This window comes from Contarinia nasturtii, unplaced genomic scaffold (assembly GCF_009176525.2).
Source record: "Contarinia nasturtii isolate CC-2019 unplaced genomic scaffold, AAFC_CNas_1.1 Cnas_scaffold_695, whole genome shotgun sequence".
Lineage (NCBI taxonomy): Eukaryota > Metazoa > Arthropoda > Insecta > Diptera > Cecidomyiidae > Contarinia > Contarinia nasturtii.
In genome coordinates this window covers 11,428,835-11,446,290 of record NW_022198046.1, presented here as the reverse complement: position 1 = coordinate 11,446,290, position 17,456 = coordinate 11,428,835, and the positions used below count along the sequence as shown (strand labels likewise).

Below are 17,456 nucleotides of genomic sequence, written 5' to 3'. Positions count from 1 at the left end.
TTAAATTAAAATATAATAAATATTTACAGTCTGTACACGATTGATGCATTTGACTGGATGTCACAAAAAATTGTTTATGGAGGGAACTATTGGGACTGGTGATTTGATGTCCAACCATCTAACCAATGGCAAATATCTGCTGATTTGATGCTATGAGCTCCACTCTCTCTCTCTCTTTCTCTCTCTCTTTCTCTCTCTCCCTCTCTCTCTTTCTCTCTCTCTTTCTCTCTCTCCCTCTCTCTCTTTCTCTCTCTCTTTCTCTTTCGCTCATTTTCTCTATGAATACGAGCTTTTCATATAAATAAAGCAACATTGCGTATGTATTACATTGCATTACGCACGCACACATGCAAAAGTGAGACAGGCAAAGATAATGAAGAGAACATCACAACTGAAATGCTTAATGAAATAATCGAAAACGGTTCGAAGGTAATTGAATCTGACGTATTGTGTGATTAAAATTGTCTCCACGGGTTACACACGTCATTAGTCGACGGGCACTTGAAACAATCCACATACACAGACACACTTTGGAATAGTTCTCAAACGAAACGATATATTGAAATGTGCCATATGAGCGCACATAATTACAACAGAGAGTGCTTCGTCAAGAGAGCAATACAGACACACACAGCGGAAGGGAGGGAGAGAGAGAGAGAGTTGTATGTGTGTCGGGGAGCCATAGTAAGAGGTGATGCTTGGCATCGACAACAAAATTCCTCTGGATGCTCCAGTCTTGGAGTGTATGTGCGTAATAATCTATTCGACATAATGAACGATTCCAGTGACTGTGTTAATTTATATGCGCAAGTGTGCATTGGGTCGTAATCTTCTAATGCAATTTAAATAAATGCCTTTGAGTAGCCTGGAACCACGTGCAACCGATGCCATTTTAATTCGTGGGAAATCGAACACAACCAAAACTGGTGACTAAATCACAGTTCAACGCATATATGCACATGTACATTAAATGCCATATTTTGCAATTGTGGACAGAGACAGAGAGCGAGAGAGAATGTGAATGAAACGTTGCACATCGCAATAGCACAATGATTTAGGTGGTAAGTGACCGAGCATGTGGTCAATGAATGTTGTACATGTGTTGTGCGGGTGCATTTAATAAACGATACTGCTTTTTGCCTGTAAGTGATTGGTGATTGCCAGTGAAAAATTAATTTCATCATAGAATAGTCTGATGTTGGATCTTGTTGATATATATTTTGCATTTTTGAGCAAATATACACGTCGTATACATCAATCTATCTTCAAATGTCCGTTTTCGATGCATCTTTGCACTAAATTGTCTACTTAAATGGAGATCTTTATGTTGACGCAAATTGTACTGAAACCAATTTGTAACGAATTTTCTTGATGCGGTTGAAAGAGGTTAAGTGTTACTTATGCGTATGGCTATGAGTGCAACTGTCTCCGTATGTTTACCATTTACGTTATAATGTAGCTATCACGAATTTCAATTTAATAGTCGATTTTCTCTTGTTAGGTCATGGTGATATCATTAAGGGTATTTTGTTTTAAATTTCGATTGGGCGGATTTTTCAAAGGAATTTTTAACAAGAAAATTATCTACTTTGCAGTCCAATCGATTTTCAGAAAACTTGACCAATTTTCAAATAATAATAACAAAAGTTTGACAACACAAGCAGAGAGAAGAAATACCACACACATACAACTTGATTGAGTTTGCTTTGAAATTAGAAGAAATTAGACGAGCATTCTCGTTTGAACTCTTACAAACTTTTTTTTTTTAATTTTTTATTTAAACCGATAAATATTGACAAAGTAAACAATTACAACAAACGAAAGTTACCGAGTTTGGATATAGTTAACGAAAAGTTTACTTTTACATTGAAATTCGGATTAAAGTATGAAAACTTGAAGCAATTTGATATTCTCATTTCTAAACATTGTCGAAAGACGCAGCGGAAAAGTTTAAACGAACGAAAAATGAAAAGTTTCTCTCTCTCTCTTTCTACAAGAAATGAAATGGGCGGCGATAGTAATCGCCATTGAAGTGAATGCCAAGTCTTTTGTGCGGTTGAAATGACGCCGTTGTTCACTTTGAATAATATAACAGGCGAAAATATTATTTGCTGTCCAAGCTATTGTAAAAACGAAGGTAGATAAAATCGAAAAGAACGAATTACGACCCAAGAATATATATATAGAAAATCGGTTGAATGGGCGAATTCTCTCTCTCTCTCTCTCTCTCTCTCTCTCTCTCTCTCTCTCTGTCGCTGTGTCTTCTGGTTCTGTCCTGTTGGCGCGTGACAATTACTTCGCTTCTGCACTATCAGATAACAACATAAATGAATTGGGTCTGGTTATGATTTACTTGGCGCACAGCTGCTGCACAAAGCAATGACGATTAGAGTGAAAGCGAAGTGGTGGGTGCAAGAAAAACTAAAATAAAACATTAATAGCATTCAACATTCACAATGCGTTTGAAGATAACAATGCAAAAAAGCTTTCAGATATGGAGCAAAAAACCGCAGCAAAGTGGGAATGAGGTGAAATTTGGTCGTAGCTAAACTTTTTTCATCACTTTTTTTTGAAAAACAGTAAAAGATATTAAATTATTTCCTATCACGGCTATTACAACTTGCTGACACCTTTTTCAATCCTATAGCGTCATTTTGATCGGGAAGTAGCCATTGATTATCACTCTTCACAACCGAATGAACTTGGTCAAAACAAGAGCACGAAAAAATATTTTGTTTGAAAGTTTTAAATGAATTTCGAAACGATGTCTCAATTAAAATCGTGCTCATTTCTCTCTCTTTCTTTCTTTCTTTCTTTGTGCTTATTTCTTCCATTCTTTTTGTTTTCATCATTTATATAATGAGCAAATCTGGGGCACACAAATATACGCACTGAATAAAGAAAAAAAATGTGCATTTGACTCTTGCCCACAAGCAACATTGGAATATTCCAAGCTGAATTTACAAAAGACAAATAGAAAGAAAAAATCATGCGGTGACTGAAGAATTATGACTCGAAAGAAAAGAATAAATTAAATCAACATACAAAGAAAAGAAGGCAGAAAGAAAATCAAAGTAAAAACCGAACTTTTTGAAAAGGACATCATTATGTGAGATTGTTTTTGTTGCGTCTTCGCGATACGAAGATCACAATCGAGTTCAATAAACTTTCGATTTGTTTCTGACATTTATTTCCATTTTTAATGTTCACAAATTCGCTTCTTGCATGGGACAATTTTAACTGCGCTTTTTATGTTGATTCGTACGTCGTCAAAGCTTCTAAAGTTGGCGATCCAAGGGGCTTAATTTCAAAAAAATAATTACCTCCGTATAGGGGGTAGTTTGGTTTCCAACTATTCCAAAATTGATGGCCAACATCGACATAATTTCAAATTCGTTAAGGGGTACTTTTTCAATCAGATGGGGTTATAATGTGACCCTCGGTCTGAAGCTACATACAGATTTGATGTGCTCTGTGTATTCCAGCGAATGGAAAAGTCGTAATTTCATGTCGGTGATAAATAAATAAAAAAGAACCATGGATACACTGTTTTCGAGAATTTTGGCATGTATTCGCAATAAAGATTCAACTAAATGGCAAAACAAAATGGCATAAATTCATTGTTTTGTCTGCGACGAACTAATATGCTTTCGGTCGTATATTGAGAGCACCGTATACTCGACACCCATAAAAATTTGCAAATTAAGCGATTTAATAAATTCCAATTGTACAGTTTATATTATATAAAATGGTAGAAAAGAAATCAGAACAATCTTATCTAACGGTCACGTCATTTACACCAACGAAATAAAGAAAAAATAAAAAAAAACGGGGAAAAAATAAATTTCGTTTTGTGTTCAAAGCCGCGAAATTCTTTAAAATTAAATGGCCGCATTTCCACTTAAAATTGAACGTGGCTCGCGCCTGCTGTACGTATAAACACGTACAATATTCGTATGGATACACAACTAGCGAGACAGTACAAAAAAATATAAAAAAGAGAAAGAGAGAAACAAAAATTGGAAGCAAAAGGAAAGAAGACGCCGATAGGGTAGATTGTGAGGGAGAGGCATGGCTAGCGTACGGAGTTTATGTAGCAAATAGTGTATTTAGATTTTTAGCGGCAGAAGTAAAGTGCTGTGAATCCTATTTATTCAATTGTCGTTCGCTTTGAAGAAAATGCTTTTCATATGCAAACAGAATGACTGGAGGAATGTGCCGCACGATGCTCTTAAATAAATGACGAAAGAGAGAGAGGAAGAGAGAGCGAGAAAGAGAGAGAAAGCAAACCAACATAAAATAAAGCCATTATAAGCGTGCAAATAATGATAAAAAAAATAAAACGGCTATTGATGCTTGAGATGGGTCCAAGTGTGTACGCGAATGCTTTGAAAAAAGAGACGCAGACAAGATGTACACATTTACAACGAATTCCACTTGCACATAATCCCGGTAAACTGATTTTTTACATTTTATGACAACGTAAACAGTGCCTATGGAGTGCGAGCGCACGCAAACACAACCACACACACACACATACACATACAAACATGGTTGGTTCCCATCAATTCATGGTAAAAGAGAAGATCATGACATTCGAACATAACCAGTAAATGCATTTAAAAAGATTTTTCGTAGCTTTGTAATGGAGCGTTGTTAATATCATTATCATTCGGTCAAAAGCACCGTTTTCATTGGTTTGGCCTCTCATTCGTGCATTTGAAATTCGTGCAAAACAGTGGTATTCATGGTGACATTTTGTCGGTCAACAGAGATGGCAATGGGATTGAGCTGAGCAAAAAATGGGGAGATTACAAGTGAAAGAACTAAAGTGCTACCCAAAATGGAATGAAACATAGAACCATCGACTGAACAGCACACCGAACGAAAAATCCTTGAGAATAAAAATAAATAAATAAAAGCTGAAACTTGAGCATCTTGATACATTTCATTCAATTAGAGCCAACATTTTCACATGAATCATGTGCATCGTAGCCAAAGCAAATATTTTCACAGCAAGGAATCCACGTTGATGACGAACATCGAAAACGATGACAACGAACGACAAAAAAAAAACAACAACAGCAAATGTAACTGTTGTAATTCTAGAGCATTTGCTGATGTAAAATTGTTAAGTAAATGCGTTAGATAAATAACAGCGGCTGGGGAGAAAAAAGCTTTTCAATTCAAATGAAAATGGAGACCAAATTCTACGTTGCAAATGTTAGTTTATGAAAATGTACATCCGAGCGTCAAGTGACACCAAGAATCTCAACATCAAACCACAACATAATCATCGCGTTTACGAACCTGGTTAACTGCCGTCACATTTAATAAGGACTCACCAGTCAGCAGCTATAGAACGGAACAAACATTACTCTTTTAATAATTGACGACAAAACTACAAAATCCGGTTTGAACGATGTTAGGATTTGATTATGATTTTGAATGTGCCGTTGATTGCAAGGCTTTGAATGGAGTAAAAAAAAGTCTCTTGAAAATTTGATGAGTAAAAAAAGCGTTTAAATTGATCCAAAGCACATACTAAGTTGAGAGAAATGTAATAAAAGTTATGTCAGCGCATTATGTATGTTTAAACGGAAATCAACAAAATAATCGCCAAGATCCAAGTAAATCCATATCGAAAGTGGATAATCTACTGCAGTTGTAAATTTCTCATAATTATCCCATAAAAAATGTGAATTTCTTGAAAATGATAGCGGCTGCATGCACTTTGCGCCAATCAAGGCGTAATTGATGCACGATCACTAAAATTAATTTAAAGTAATAAAATATTAATTGCTCTTTCCATTCAATGTGCGATCTTAAGTGGTTTCTTCTTAATGTGACAATGATGACACGTGTTTTGGTTTTTCATCGTTGCATTCGAATCGCAACACATCCAACATAATGGCACATACATCTGTCATATCTGCACATAATAAGTGTATATTGTGTGAATAATCGCTCAATAAAGAGTAATTAATTTATGACACCGGCCAATGCTAATTAAACGAATTTAGTAGTAAACGATATCGCATTTATGCTATTTACGCCATCATCTCCCACAGCGAATGTTTTATGCATCGAGAGAAAATGACCAATAATATTTTCTAATATATAATAGCGTATCGACAGCATAGCGCATTACTCATCGAAATATAATGAAATAAGATCCGATATGGCGTTGAGTGTGAGTTGTCAGTGAAAACGAAGACAAACGGACATGCCGGCTTACATCAACGGTGGCAAGCGGTGTGTGTGTTCGGTGACGACAATGGCGATGATTATTATTATGGAAGGAAAAGAAGATAAACAATACACCAATTGGAGTGAGTGGTAGACATTTTCGCATGGGTATTGTGTTTCGTTTTATCCGGAACGACCGCATTTAAATGGATACACTTTAGCTGAAGATTGTTGAACACAATATTTGTGCGCACATTCCAATGTCCGAACGATTTATGCTATGAAAATGGTACGTTTGAAAATTGTCGAACTACCGAAAATACAGTGATTCACATCGAATGAGATAAATTGGCCAAAAAAAAAGAGAAAGACAAAAACTGAACCGAGTTATCTTAAACAACAAAATGGCCATAAATAATTCTTGGTCAAACTTCAAAACCGAACCAAGATTTTTTTTTTTTGAGCAACCATAAAATGCGAACCGTTGAGAAAAGGCCAATTTAAGAGACAATACCGAAAATCAAATATATGCACGGATACACGCACACACAGAGCGCATACAAACACATTTACATTACAAAGACAAAATATATATATATTCCCTAAGAATGGTCGCTCCATGAAGATCGGTTTCGTTGACATATTTTCTTCTCGAAGACTATTTCACCTCAACATTCTGAAACATAAACTATTTGGTATCTTGCGGCCAGCACCAACAATACAAGCAAAACCATAAAGCACATTCAATACAAAAACACACCGTAAAACAGTGTGTCTTTGGAACGGACACAGAGGAAATCCCCATTGCGTTGCTTCATGATTTGTCTACTTTCGCTTCTTTTCGTCTTCATCGACATCGTCGTTTTCTTGCCTTTTTTTGTCTTCTCTTCACTTTCAGTCGTTCATTTGAATTTTATCTGCTGCTCTCTCGTATTTCTTGAGCTCAATTCGATTTGGCGAACTGGAACTGTGAAGCAACCACTCCAGGCTATGTCGTCGTCGTCACCGTTGCCATTTTCATAATAATAATCATCATCATGACAGTGTGGTAAAATGATTATACAATGTTTTGTAGTAAGATAGTAGGCATCCGAGGAAAATAAAATTTATAAACGGATGGAATCATTCTTTCTTTTTTTTACTTTGTTCACGTAAAAACATGAAAACAGTTGTTCAACACGAATAAAATAGGCGAAACAGCAAAAATGGCGAGCAAAAGAAGAAGAAAAAATGTGCGGAATAAATAAAGTGGAATAAAATAAAAACCAACACCGAAAATTGTAAATCATTCAAATGGATCTGTTCGTTCCGTAAAGAGCTTCTTTATTTCTTTGTCGTTTTGTTTTTGCTGCCTTGTTGCAAAATTACCTCTATCAAACATAATGGTTGGTGTTGCTATTTTAACTAGACATTCCAAACGTAAAATTCGAAAGGAGAGAATGCGAGTGGCAAAGAAGAACAGAGATAAATCGAAAGAGACGGAAAACTGTGTGTATGTGTGGTTAACCGGTGTAATTTCTTTGCCATTTACGCAGATGTAAATATTGTGCGGCCAATGTTGAGCATTTCGTTTTGCAGCCGTTGTCATGAACTTTTGTTAACGTATAGTCTTTTTTTTCAGCAACTTCTAACCACTTTCTCTCCTTTTCTCATTCTCGAAAATGGTTTATCGAATCAAATGTTCGTTATGCCGAATGGATTTAAATCAAGAGTTAAGCTTGACAGTTTGAAGAAAAAGAAGAAAAAAATCGAAAGAAACTAGAAGCTTTTGCTAGAAGAAAAAAAGAGCGCGTGTGTGGGGAAAAATGCGAAGTGAAACAAGACGACGGGAAAAAATATCACCGACAACGAACTTTGAACGATGAGAATACAAATCGAGAAAAAGGCCACCCCATATCGAATACAATAACAAACTAAAAAAAACCGGAAAAATACAAAACAAACTGAAATAAATGCGAAATGCCTTTTGTGATGATTTTGCCAAAGAGTAGCTGTATGCAAAGCATTTTTTGTGCGTGTGATTCTGTGTATCACATAAGTACGACGAAGTTTCGATCCCTCGGTATGGCGAACACAGTTCCAACAACAATATACGGCGCGACACAAAAATTATTTATAAAAGGGTCAGGGAAAAGGCTCTGGATAACTAAGTTTATGGCACTTGTGTATGTCACTTTAGACACTTGGGAAAAAAAACGCAAGCAGTCATGTGTGTTCTAACATCGTTTACTAAACAAATCCATAGCGTACGCGTGTATATTTGCCACTGTTCATGCATACATTCTTACTGTATGAAAGGTTGCCACCATCGTCGTAGTCGTCGTATTCTAACCAACTAAAGCCATAACAATAATAATAATCGAGCAAAACTTAAATGTGTACCCGATAAATAGTAACAACATCATCAAGCGTACAGAAAATCGCACATGAAATGTCAGACAACTAAAAGTAGAAAGCAAGACAAGCAATCCGAAAATCATATTACATACGATTTGTTTTGTATGTTCGCTTTAGGTTTTTTTTTTCTTTTTCGTTTTCTGGTTTCGTTTTTCCCTATTGCCATTCCTCTCAACGACAATTACACAGACAATTTAGTTGTGCGTGTATGTATTTTATGTTTCATTGATTTCATTGTACCTTCTTATTTTCATTCGTTCTCCTTCTCTCTAACCCATTTGCTTGACACCCAACTTTTGTTATAGTTAACGCTGTGGAACCGATAAATTGTAGCACAGAGGGTAAACAGAAAAACACATTCCAACAACTGGAACAACAAACTTAGAGAAGAAGTAGAAAGTTTTGCGATAATACAAACACTGAAGACCAGCATGCACAACTTTCCAATCGATTCAATATTGTTTCGTTTTATCAATTGGCCAATGAGACTTCATACTCTTCAAATATGTGTTTATTTCAATCAAACGAAAGTTTTATCCACAATGTGTCTCATCGATGCAGGCAAACAAACCATAACCGAATCGTCTGTCAATATTATTATTTTTTTGTGTATTCCACCAAACAATTAACTATTATTCAATCATCAAGAAGCAGCACGACTTTTCAAATCGAATAAAAAATAAGAACGATGATAATATGAGAGCATGCATTCGAAGTCAAGTTTTTTTTTTTTTTTCAAACAAAAAATAGAGCAATTGGATTATGAATGGCTTTGGGAAATTTTATCAAGTTTATTCACAGACAAAATTATACAATGCCCATAATTCGCTAACTAAGTTGAAGAATTTGTGATTCGTCTAAAATTCAAAATTCTTCACTCTCTCTCCGAATAATAGAATCAAGAGTCAAGATATTGTCATACTAAAGAGAGAATCATTTTGGTGCCAAATGGTGTGAACGGCCACAATATGTGGTTATGTGATTCAATTACTGGTAAATTCACTGAAAAATTCGTACATCTAAAGCATACTGTACCACATACACTACCATAGTGCTACGAACGATGAAACGACTACACGAGAGAAATAAGTCCGTTGTGATTTCTATTTTGAATTTTCCAATTTTATTTTCTGTCGTTGTCGTTTTTTTTCCTTCTCGTACCAACTTTGATGAGAGAATTTAGTTTTTTTTTTCTACTTCACCGCAAAATGTCGAACTAACTACAAAGTTTGAAATACGGCAAATTTAACTTGACTTTGTGAATTTTTGTGAATTCAATTTTCGGGAAAAAATCTCGATAAAAGAAAGTTTCTAAACGAAAATATTCTTTTTACTGCTGCTGCTCTCCGACTCGATTGATAAGAACTTGTTTTTGGCAACAAACAAACGTGATTTTCTATGTAATCAGACGTAAGCGAGTGGAAAAGCATAGCGCCACACTCACACAAACCAACAATGAAATCGAATCAATTTGGCTTTTGTTGGGTGATATGTGTATGGGGATCACAATTTCAAAGACTCACAGCTAGACGTTTTTTTTCCGTTTGAAACATCATTATATGTAACCACTATTGTTGATGTTTTGGCCCATTTCGGGATAAACTCTAATTGAATTCGGTTACTGGAAATGGCACTGAGTCATGCAATAAAGCAAAAAAATTCTTTGTTTGCATCAACGAAGCTTATCTGCGGCCCATTATTCCATCTTCCCAAGTGTTATTGAAGATTTTATCAATTTTTCAAAAAAAAAAAAACGCATTAAAATTGGTGAAACATTTCTGGTTTTCAATTCAGGAATTAAACAGTTTTGTGCCTGAATCGAATTCCCAGCCATTTCAAGGCACCATAAAATTCATCCATAAAATATTGCAAGCAAATGAGTTCAATGGAGAATTTGATGGAAAATGATAGCACATGATATGACAAGGAGTGTTCAATATGCTGAATGTGTGCGACACACTCATGTTTCTGCTCTGGTATGGTAGTAAATAAAAATGTCCTTAAAAAACAGTGGCTGCATCTTCGTTCAGCTTGAATGCGAATGATAATTTAGTTTGTTCAAGTCAAAGTGAAAATGATGACCTGTTCAAAATATTCACCGTTTATTTATTGCTTTCGATTTTAGTCTTGAGAGTACGGTCTTTTCTCGCATAATTAAGTTATATGGATTTCGTCTGGCAAAGCAAATATATATATATTTGATCGGAGCAATCAACAGAAGAGGCAATTCGAAAAAAATAATCAGAACGATGAGCGCACATTTGGATTTATTGATGCTCGATGAGTACTCAAAACGAGCATTTGTTAAAGGAAAATGCCAGTCACTTTAAATTCAGATGAAAATCGTCCAATTTTTTTCTCTCTCGACAATTATTAGAATGACGCTGATTTTGCGGTCTTCAAAAGACTTTTTTATGTTCGAATGACATCATTTCTACTTTTGCTTGCTCACCAAACGAATTGATTAGGTTTCGGTTTTTTGAAGAGGGAATACATACAGAAGTTCCAATTTCACGGCAATGTTTATTGCTTTCTAATTTCAAAGTCAAAATACTGAAAGACCAAAAAGATTTTTGTTATCGAAAAAACGAGTACATTTCGAGTAAATAAGGGATTTTGAATTCCAAAATGACGATAAACCAGAAAACATTCCTTAAGCTTTTCAATAAAAGTTGGAACGTTAGTACAAAAAAATCGATTCTTTTTAATTATTTGAAAGATCGAATAAGTTGCGATAAACAAGAGTTAAAGATTTTGAATTACCTTCGCCAAGTATGAGCAAAAATAGGATTCAAAATGATTTATTTTTATCATCATTTCATGACTCGATTGCTACCTCACCTGGATGAGCGAAAATAATTTCAAATTAAAGGAGATTTTTCATTTGATGCACACTTTTTTCATTGACTCCGAACATTTTCGCCGTTCTGTATCAATTTTACATGATTTTTTATTTTAATTCTAAAAATCACTGAATAAATAACATAATTTGCAATTTAAGTGATATTTTCGTGAAATGTATTGAATGAATCGGATTGAATTTGTTTGAAATCCGGCATCAGTGCCATCTGTTATTGTATGGCTGAACTTTTTGCCGTTGCTATAGCAAATATTAGTGAAAAGTACTAGATTTTGACGTTCTTTTCATGTGTTTGACACTAGGTCAATCTATATCATATGCTCAACTCATTCGAAAATGTAAACAGAGCAAATGACTAATTGGTTAAAAAAAGATCTGTCAAATAGTGCTAGCACTTATAAGGATTGAATAATTAATAATTGCGCTGTTTAGTGAAGCCTTTTTTTCTAAAGTTACGATAGCATTGTTGAACTAAATTCTTCTTTTGTGTCGCTATAAAGTGGATTCAATCACGTCGCACACATATTCATCAGTGGAATTGTGAAAAGAAGTTTGTAAATTGGTTATTCAAAATTCAGGTAGTTTTTTCAAACGTTTCTACGTTTAATAATCATAACACACATTATAAAATGTCCAATTATTATCAAATTAATAATTTATTGTAAAATTTTAGTGCATTAATATGATATCGAGTGACGCATATAGGAAATAGATTTGAAAAAATATAGTCAACTTATCAGCAATACGCAGCAAACACTAGAAATTGTTTGAGACCATAGCTTATCTTATCATTGGTGTGTTGATAGACGCTATGTTATTGGAAACATTGAACGGAAAGAGAAAATGAACATTAAATTACACGAATGTGTTAAATAGACAGTCAAGAGTGTTCAATATATATTTGCAAGTGTCAAAGTACTCTATTGGGAAATATTTTTGTTTGATTTTGAGAACAAAAAAAAGTCGAAAGGAAAAATATGGCGAACAAAACGAAATCTACGTCGTTGAGCGATATCGGAGCAATGTATAATCAAAAGGAATTTTACATTGGACTCGGATTAGCCATATCATCGTCGTTATTTATTGGATCAAGTTTTATCATTAAAAAGAAGGCGTTAATCCAATTGAATCGATCGGGTAGTTTGCGTGCAAGTGCCGGTGGTTTTGGTTACTTGAAACAATGGCTGTGGTGGGCTGGTTTAATCACAAGTAAGACGCAATTGCTGAATATTTGTTATCTTTGCCACTTATTTTCTTTTTCACATCAATCAATTTATTCTTTCCATTCTATTCATTCTATTTCCAGTGGGAGTCGGAGAAATGGCAAATTTTGCAGCATATGCATTTGCACCGGCATCACTCGTAACGCCATTGGGTGCGCTCAGTGTTTTAGTAACATCAGTGATGGCATCCAAATTTCTCAACGAAAGATTGAATCTGCTTGGAAAGCTGGGCTGTTTATTGTGCATCCTCGGTTCCATAATCATTGTGCTGCATTCACCGAAAGAGGTCGAAGTGGAAAATCTAAGTGAATTAATCGATAAATTAAAAGACGCATCGTTTATCATTTACGTAATAATCATAAGTGCCATATCACTTATAATTGCGTTTTACATCGGACCGCGAATGGGTCATTTGAATGTGGCCGTTTACGTTGTTCTTTGTTCGGCAATCGGAAGTCTCACGGTGATGTCATGCAAAGCACTCGGTCTAGCATTACGTGATACAATTTCAGGGGCTTCAAATGATTTTGGACTGTGGCTACCGTACGCTTTAATAATCACAACGATTTTCTTCATCTTCGTTCAAATGAACTATCTTAACAAAGCGTTAGACATCTTTAACACAAGCATTGTGACCCCAATTTATTATGTAATTTTTACAACGCTTGTTATTGTTGCATCAGCTATTTTATTCAAAGAATGGCGACACATGACTGTTGAAAATGTGATTGGCGATTTATGCGGTTTCTGCATTGTTATTATTGCTGTGATTCTTTTGAATGCCTTCCAAAATGCCGAAATTTCGATAAACGATTTACGACAAATGATGAGACCAAGACGAGATCCAATTAGCCAAAAGTCACCGATACATGAAGACGTTTTCATTCGACAATCACATCGAAATGGATATGGAACGCACAGCGATGATTCTGGAAACAATTTAGTTCGACAATTATGACAAAATTATGAAGAACTATGAATATGCTTATTTTTTTCAATTAATGAATCAATTTGCTTTGATTCGGAACAAATCACAAATGCATTATCATTTTTTTGTTAGGAACTTTCGAGTTTTTTTTCTTAATATGCGTATTTAATAAATTATACACAACTTTTTTCGACGTAGATCTAGACTTTTTTATGAGAATATTTTTTTTCGAAATATGTTTTTTTATATATATGTAGCGAACTTGAATTTTGACATAATAATAATAATAATTTGCATTCAAGTTTTATACTAATTAATTACCTAAAGCCAAATATGAAAAACAAAAACAAAAACTGCTTGATAGATGCCAGTTTACGTCAAATATTTCGTTGCTATTTTTTATTGATAAATATCGCGACGTTTTGAATTTAAATATAATTGCGTTGCAGTGTTAAAATGAAAATACACGAATTTATAGGAATCAATAACATTGTTATCAAGTTAAATGTTTATAATAAAATACTTAAACGAAAATAGAACGTATTTTCATTTCAATCCATGGATTGACTATAGACAAGAATATGGCATTTTCTCGATACACTACCTGTTGCAAAGCATATATCGTACTATCAAATCTAGTATCAAATGGAATGAAATAAATGAAGAAAATATTGAATATACATTTAATTGATAAATCATTATGAATGACATCAACCTTACATTCTTTGATTACTTTATCTTCTTTCTTGTAGCTCTGGCTAATGCTGTTCGACATCTAAATCAATGACGTGAAGATATCCGAAATAAATTTCATTTCTCTGGAGAATGGCAAGTGTCCGTACTTGCGGATGAAATGAATGCATTTCTTCTTCATAATCGACATATTCGGTTGATCATTTTTAAAATTGCGATTGACAAATTTGAAGCATGGGTCCAATCTCATTTTGTTGCTATCTGTGATGGTGCCGCACGGTTCACACAAATCGCATTTGCATTCAAAATTCCACTTCGATTTTAGTAAATGTTTGCGTTCGATTGCATTATGACAGTTTCCCGTTCCAAGATAGCTGATGAAAACCTGTTGTCCTTTCTTTATCGGCCGAACGGTTACACCAAATTTTCGGTTTTCAACGGAGTAATTATAGACGTTCGGGGCACACGAATGGTTGAACAGTGATAAAATGTTACCAATTGAAGCGGTAAGTTCACTTTCCGTTGCGTTCGTTACATTTATGGCCAGGTGGTGCAGCACTAAATGTGCCAAGAATCGTTGTTTACCCTCCGAATCAAATAGGTGCTCAATCAATGGAATGCACATAATGCTTTTGAATAGCCGATACACGTCGAAGATAACACTCTCGTTCAGTGGCAACTTCTGCAGTTTCAAGTACAAACGGTATTTTGATTGTATATCAGCAATTGACTCTGGTAGATCATCGTTGTCTTCACGGCTATTGTTAACACATGCCATCAAATCGTCAATATTTGAAAACGCCGATATTGCTATTAAAATCGTTTGAATGGTGAATTTCGCCTTGTGATGAAAGCGATGGTACAATGTATTACAATCGAATTTATGTACCAAATTCATGTTCATACAATTGACATTACAAAAAACAACATCACAACACGATGGGCAGGCGATGAAGTTTTCCATTTCACGTAAACAAGTGTAACATGTCATTTGTTCATCGGTTTTTGCGATCGCTGCAAAACTGTCTTCCATCAAAATCAATTGTCCCACATCGATATCACATTTCGCGATCAAATGACGTCCGAATTGTTTATTATTTGCAATGGCCAATGTGTCGGCGACGATGGATGGGAAATTTTTATCAGCTTTAAAAATCGGCAACGGTTCTGGTGTTTCCATTGGATTCGGTTTGAACAGTTTTCGGCAGTCGGATTTCAATTGTCCCAATGTTGCGGTTAGTTCAGAGGAGCATTTTGTCGCTACGGCAAGTTCAATATCAATTAATGCTCGATTGTACATTTTCATGCGAAAAAAACTCGATGCACGCTTTTCAAATGCCATTGACATAGTGACGGTGCCCGGTTCAGCGAAACATAACGCCTTCGTATACAGTTCCATTGCATGACAGAATTGTTTCTTTTGAAATTGTCGATTGCCTTTACGGAGCAGATCATTTGACTGTTGATTGTCCTTTGTCGATGTTTCATTGTGCGTTAATTTCAATGTTTGCAAATATTGATTCCACTTTTTCGCATCGATGGTATCAATCGCTTCGAAGAGATTCACAAAAAATGCATTGCTGTCATCACTTTCCTTACGCCACAAATTGTTCATGGTTTAATTGGAACAATTTTGTGATAATTTTGGTAAAATGTTTGCTAATGAATCGCGGTGAAAAATGTTTTTCCTTAGAGTGTGATATGTTTGCGCCAAATTGTTCTTGGAACTGTCAATCAATATAGGATTACAACAAAACTGTGTCTATTTTCATAATTTCACAATCGGCTAAACAAATCGAACTGCTGCGACAGCACATTCAATAAACAATTCGCATGTAAACGGAAATTGCCATAGTTTGCCGTCACATTCAGTAGATGGCACTAGCATCACACTTTTGTCGAGACTGTATTTGTCTAATGAATGACATATCAGAAAATCAGAGTTTGTTTACAGTTTTTTATTTGAGTCACATCGATGGTGTTATCACTTTTAACTATTGAAATGATTAAATTTTGAATTTATTTGCAAACGAGCACAATCAAATTGCAAAAATGTTAGAAAATATTATGTTAATTGCTTGCGGTTCATTCAATCCGCCGACACCAATGCATTTTCGTATGTTTGGTGAGTAGTGACGTCATTTGTTAGGTAAATTTCCGATTTCAATTTTTTCAAATATTCATTGGATATATTTCATCTAGTGTTTCATCTGTTTCAGAAATTGCTCGTGACTATTTTCATTGTACAAAACAAGCAAATGTGATTGGTGGAATTGTATCGCCCGTCCATGATAAAAGCCAAATGTTCAACTCATCCCATCCAGTCACCGATGTAAAATGATCGAATTATCGCTGATGTCTTCCGATTGGATTCGACTATCGAATTGGGAATGCAAACAAAACCATTGGACACCAACACTTCGAGTGCTTCAATATCATCAAGTATGTTTTGTGGCCAATGAACAATTTTTCCTCAATTTTTTTTTTTTTTGAAAAACTTACAAAAAATTGTCACATGAAAGACGTACATCGTTCCGAAAAATTAGTTTGAATTCGATTCATAAAAACTTCCATGCTATGATCGATGATTGGAAAGATAAATTGATATGTCTTTATCGCTTTCATTCCATCTTCAGTCCAATGTAATTAATCAGTTCGGTTTCAGAGAGAACATGCCAAAAAAAATGCCATCCATATCCAAGTTGTATCGATAGAGTTTCTTCTTTTTCATGGCATCTTAGGCGATTTTTGAGATATTGCAAAAGTAATCCGTCGTGTATTGATTGATATAAACTTGTGTTGACTCAACACCATCTGGCAAGGCCATGAAGTGCCCGGTCTTCAAATCCTTCATGTATCGATGACTCAGAACTTTCAATTTGTCTTGTTTTCTAACGAATCGAATTTGTATGATTTGGCGTGCATGTACAGGGCGTCAAACAATGAACTTAACGTCATCTGACGCCAATGTTTTGACAATTTCTGTGCACATTGCTAAACATATCGCTTCCAGTCTCGGAATGCCTTCGATTGCCAAATCACATGCAAATTGATTTTGAGTGTGCAATTTCAATTTCCCAGCACGTGTCGATATCAATGACGTTACTTGCTTCTTCATTTTTGTTCGATCGTCGGATCGGTCGATTTCATGCTCTGCCGTCCGTTC

General features: G+C 35.1%; 2 protein-coding genes across 3 annotated transcripts; one reads left to right on the top strand and one right to left on the bottom strand.

The window, feature by feature from the left end:
- Window positions 1-11,797: 11,797 nt before the first annotated feature.
- LOC116341303 (magnesium transporter NIPA2) lies at window positions 11,798-13,794 on the top strand. 2 transcript variants are annotated; one of them, XM_031768275.1, is made up of 3 exons: window positions 11,798-11,996; window positions 12,120-12,655; window positions 12,753-13,794. In XM_031768275.1, exons 2-3 carry the CDS (start codon window positions 12,424-12,426, stop codon window positions 13,625-13,627), a joined length of 1,107 nt encoding a protein of 368 aa, XP_031624135.1. In that variant the 5' UTR covers window positions 11,798-11,996; window positions 12,120-12,423; the 3' UTR covers window positions 13,628-13,794. The 2 variants fall into 2 exon arrangements, with proteins under 2 accessions (XP_031624135.1, XP_031624134.1); XM_031768274.1 differs by having other exon boundaries at window positions 11,798-12,024.
- Window positions 13,795-14,014: 220 nt separating this feature from the next.
- Window positions 14,015-16,085, bottom strand: LOC116341302 (histone-lysine N-methyltransferase ASHR1-like). The gene is made up of 2 exons (XM_031768273.1): window positions 14,318-16,085; window positions 14,015-14,232 (listed from the first exon to the last, which is right to left on the bottom strand). The coding sequence occupies exon 1, from the start codon at window positions 15,903-15,905 to the stop codon at window positions 14,373-14,375; it is 1,533 nt and encodes a 510-aa protein (XP_031624133.1). The 5' UTR covers window positions 15,906-16,085; the 3' UTR covers window positions 14,015-14,232; window positions 14,318-14,372.
- Window positions 16,086-17,456: the final 1,371 nt, after the last annotated feature.